This window comes from Sinocyclocheilus anshuiensis, unplaced genomic scaffold (genome assembly GCF_001515605.1).
Source record: "Sinocyclocheilus anshuiensis isolate Anshui unplaced genomic scaffold, SAMN03320099.WGS_v1.1 scaffold3176, whole genome shotgun sequence".
NCBI lineage: Eukaryota > Metazoa > Chordata > Actinopteri > Cypriniformes > Cyprinidae > Sinocyclocheilus > Sinocyclocheilus anshuiensis.
Genome location: NW_015548792.1, coordinates 43,264 through 47,600, shown reverse-complemented (window position 1 = coordinate 47,600; position 4,337 = coordinate 43,264). Strand labels below are relative to the sequence as shown.

Below are 4,337 nucleotides of genomic sequence, written 5' to 3'. Positions count from 1 at the left end.
CTGTTAAACATGAAATAATTCAATAATGTGTTAAAAAAAGAAAACTTACCATGCAGGCTACGTTATTTTAAAGTGTTAACAATTGAGCATACTAACCTATTTCTGTGGAAAAATGAATTTGTAGACCAAGAGAGGGCGCACTAAATTGTTTGCACCAAATCAAGAGATGGAAAGCAATCAAAGGCCAAAAGAAGACTATGAAAATAGAAGAAATTCTGTTGTTGTAGGCTTCACGTAGTGTTTTTTTTTTTCGTTGTCCTCAGTGCACCAAACCACCACCAGCTAAATATCGTGGATAGTCAAACACAGTGTATAAATGTTAGGCTACTTTGTTTAATGAAGGCAATCAAATCTTGCCACTGAGCTCTGCAGAATCAACACCGATGACCTGCTCTTACACTAGCAAACTGCGTACCGCTATTAGTTACATAAACTAGAGCGCAGGTAAACAAATTAATTCAAAATAGGCAAAAACATTTTAGAACAATGAATTATGAGCCCGTTTCGATCTGGCCTAAATCACAGTCGTCCTGCTTTATCTTATATTTTGTTATATATATATATATATATTTAAATGCGGTCCTTTTGCAAATAGGTACTTCTTTTAAAAAAAATCTAATGATTAGTTAAACATTTTATTTATTGGACTTCATTGAGCTCTCACGAGAAAATGTATTAAATCGTTTTTTAAAAAAGCTGTTAAGAAAAAATAAACAAAGTGAGATGGATTTGCTTATATGCATTAAAAAAATTTGATTTCCATTGATTGTGAATAATAAATACTGCTAATAAGAACTATGAAAAAAAAAAAAAAAACACTCGGACAGTTGATCAATCTGAATAAAAACTATACTTGAAGCCAGAGGTGTTGGCATTCTTAAATCCGTTCTCCCCAATTGTATCTGGATGTGATTTCAAACCACTCCTCTCCCAGCAGTCCAAACTTCTATTCCCCCCTTTCTCCCGCTGGAATACAATACGATTAGGATATAATGAATCTTTTCAAATGGGGCTGCTCTTTTCAAGCTGCGCAGGTGTACAATAGGGGGGCAAATGGAGAAGTCTCACGCCTAGGTGTGAGCAGATTATTCAAATAGGGGCCGAGTGAAGCAGTAGGGATTGGAGGCTCGCCCGGGCGCACAGAGCTATATCACAGCGTTAAGAGCCAGCAGCAGGCGTCATTTCAACTGCAGTCATCTCAGATACACACACACACACACACACACACATACACACATGCGCCAGCCCTTGACAGGAGGAGAGCACAACGACGACACGAGTGTATCCCGTGGTCCCCAACAACCACCGTTGGCTGCCAAAGGACACACAATACCGGCATTTCTCGTGTGGGGAAAGCGTTTTGAAAAGTAGACGAAACTTTTTTCCAAGGATGCTCGGTGCTGTGAAAATGGAGGGACACGAACACGCAGCTGACTGGAGCACTTACTACGGAGAGCCCGAGGTGGGTAACTCACCTAAATAAATATATATGTATTTTTTTTTTCTCCTCGTCGAAATCCGATCCGGTTTTATATCAACTCAATATTAGCCCTGAGATAATATTAACTTTGAGATCAAATATTGACTTGAGGCGCCTCCAAATCCTCCCCCATCATCTCGACGCCATGCACTATCCTAACAAAGTTGTGCTTGACATGCAATGCAAACTTTTCATTTCCAATTACGGATGCCGACGAATACATGGGGTTTCTTCTTCAACAACATCGGGCATTCGAAAGCGAAAATAACCTGGCATTTGACGTTTAAACAAATAGCCTACTGTTGTTGGTTTTACATTTCTGAGTGGCTGGGGTTTGCTGTAATATGTTGGAAACCTGTAACTGACAAAAATGCCTTTCACTTTATCACACATCTCCAGATTAATTCGATTTTTTTTCTTAGCCCCAACAAAACGAACTATTTAATAAAACATTTCTATATTAAACTTTTTATATGCTACAATTAAAAACAAAACAAAACAAAACAAAACCCTGTTTTCTCATGTTTCTCTTTTCAGTTTAGCAAGGCCAACGATTCTAAATATTTACTGCTCGGAGTTGCATTGCACTGAAAAGCATTGTATGATTTCTTTCGCAGTGTTACACCTCCGTGAACAACATGAACACCGGACTGGGAATGAACTCTATGAACACTTACATGACCATGTCCGGAATGAGTTCGACCGCAAACATGACAGCAGCCAACACCATGAACATGTCCTATGTCAACACGGGTATGAGTCCCTCAATGACAGGCATGTCTCCCGGCACGGCAGCGATGGCCGGCATGGGCGCGGGTATGACGGGCATGGGCGCAGCCCTGAGCCCGACCATGAGCCCCATGGCAGCGCAAGCGCCCTCCATGAACGCCTTAACCTCGTACAGCAACATGAACGCTATGAGCCCCATGTATGGCCAGTCGAACATAAACAGATCAAGAGACCCGAAGACCTACCGGAGGAGCTACACGCACGCCAAGCCGCCCTACTCGTACATTTCTCTAATAACCATGGCCATCCAGCAGTCGCCCAGTAAGATGCTGACCCTCAGTGAGATCTATCAGTGGATAATGGACCTTTTCCCTTTTTACCGACAGAACCAGCAGCGCTGGCAGAACTCTATCCGCCACTCGCTGTCCTTCAACGACTGCTTCATGAAAGTGCCGCGCTCCCCGGATAAGCCGGGCAAAGGCTCGTTTTGGACCCTTCACCCCGATTCCGGAAACATGTTCGAAAACGGCTGCTATCTGAGGAGGCAAAAGCGCTTCAAGTGCGACAATAAACTGAGCAAGGAGCCGGGTCGGAAAACCTCGGAGGGCGGCTCGAACAGCAGCTCTGAGAGCTGCAACGGGAACGAATCTCCTCATTCCAACTCGTCCAGCAACGAGCACAAACGATCCCTGTCTGACATGAAGTCGGCTCAGGGTCTGAGCCCGGACCACGCAGCCTCCCCGACCTCTCAAGCGCAGCATCTCCTGGCCCAACATCACTCGGTTTTGGCGCACGAAGGACACCTGAAGCCAGAGCATCACTATTCCTTCAATCACCCCTTCTCCATCAACAACCTCATGTCCTCGGAGCAACAGCATCACAAAATGGACCTAAAGACATACGAGCAGGTGATGCATTACGGTTACGGCTCTCCGATGGCCGGCGCGCTATCCATGGGCTCCATGGCGAGCAAAGCGGGCCTGGATTCGCCGGACACATCGTACTACCAAGGTGTGTACTCCAGGCCCATCCTGAACTCTTCCTAAACTTCCACGGACCTTGTGACAATTTGTAAATTTGTAAAATGGTCGTGTACATGTATTCTGATTTTTGACGTTCCCCGTTAATTTAGATGTTCGTTAGTAATTATTTTGTAAAAGATCTGTTGACAATGTGACGAACTCTTCGAGGCGGCTTTTGAAAATGGACCAAAACCACACCGAAGGACTGCGGACGGATTGAACTTCTTCAATCACTTGTGTAAACTTATTTATGGCTTGTAAATGTGTATTCTTGTAGTTGATGACAAGAACAGAATCTATATTAAAGTGTTATTTGGAATTTTTTCGCAATTCTGATTTTCACTCATTTGTGTTATTGTGTTGTCAACAACAGCAATAATAATAATAATAAATATAATGTTGCTCAACGAATTATCAAGGTATTTGCACATACGAACCACTTGTTAGTTGTGAGGGCTACAGATTTATATTTAATCTGCCACAGTTGAATTATTTTGCCTGAATGATTTCTTTCCTATTTTCAACCATGACCTGAATTAATATCAACAATAAAAACAGAAAAATAGGACAAGAAATAGTTTTTCCTAATATATGAAATAAGCTAAATTGCTTTTAATGACATACTTTTCAACACATTCATAAATTTCCCAAATAATCAGTATTACGCTTATATTCGAATGCCTTGAAAGATGTAGGCCTACTGCATTTTACTTAAAAAAAAGTGATAATCTATTATCACGACAATAAAACGTAGCGTTGTGTTAAGAAAGACGACACAAATTATTTGCATATAATCTATATAATTATATATATATATTTATTTATACATAAACAGCATATATATGATGACATAAGATAAAAAAAGTCATAACAAAAACAAACAAAGAACCGAGCCCATTTCTGAATTCAGCTATCTCTTTTGTCATCTTTAGAAAGTCTCTTGTTACGAATTAGACGTGAGACCCTTTTGATGTAAAATGAATAAATAAAAATGTCATGAAATAGCCTACAGTCTCCGTTAATTAAAACAGTTCAACAGTTTTGCAAGAAATGTTTTAGATTAGAATTTTTTTTTTAAATGAAACAACCGGAAAAATAAATAAATA

General features: G+C 40.7%; 1 protein-coding gene across 1 annotated transcript; it reads left to right on the top strand.

Moving 5' to 3' along the window:
- Positions 1 to 1,009: 1,009 nt before the first annotated feature.
- On the top strand, positions 1,010 to 3,546 carry LOC107656870 (forkhead box protein A2-like). Its single transcript, XM_016444820.1, has 2 exons — positions 1,010 to 1,462; positions 2,098 to 3,546. The coding sequence occupies exons 1-2, from the start codon at positions 1,391 to 1,393 to the stop codon at positions 3,253 to 3,255; spliced, it is 1,230 nt and encodes a 409-aa protein (XP_016300306.1). The 5' UTR covers positions 1,010 to 1,390; the 3' UTR covers positions 3,256 to 3,546.
- Positions 3,547 to 4,337: the final 791 nt, after the last annotated feature.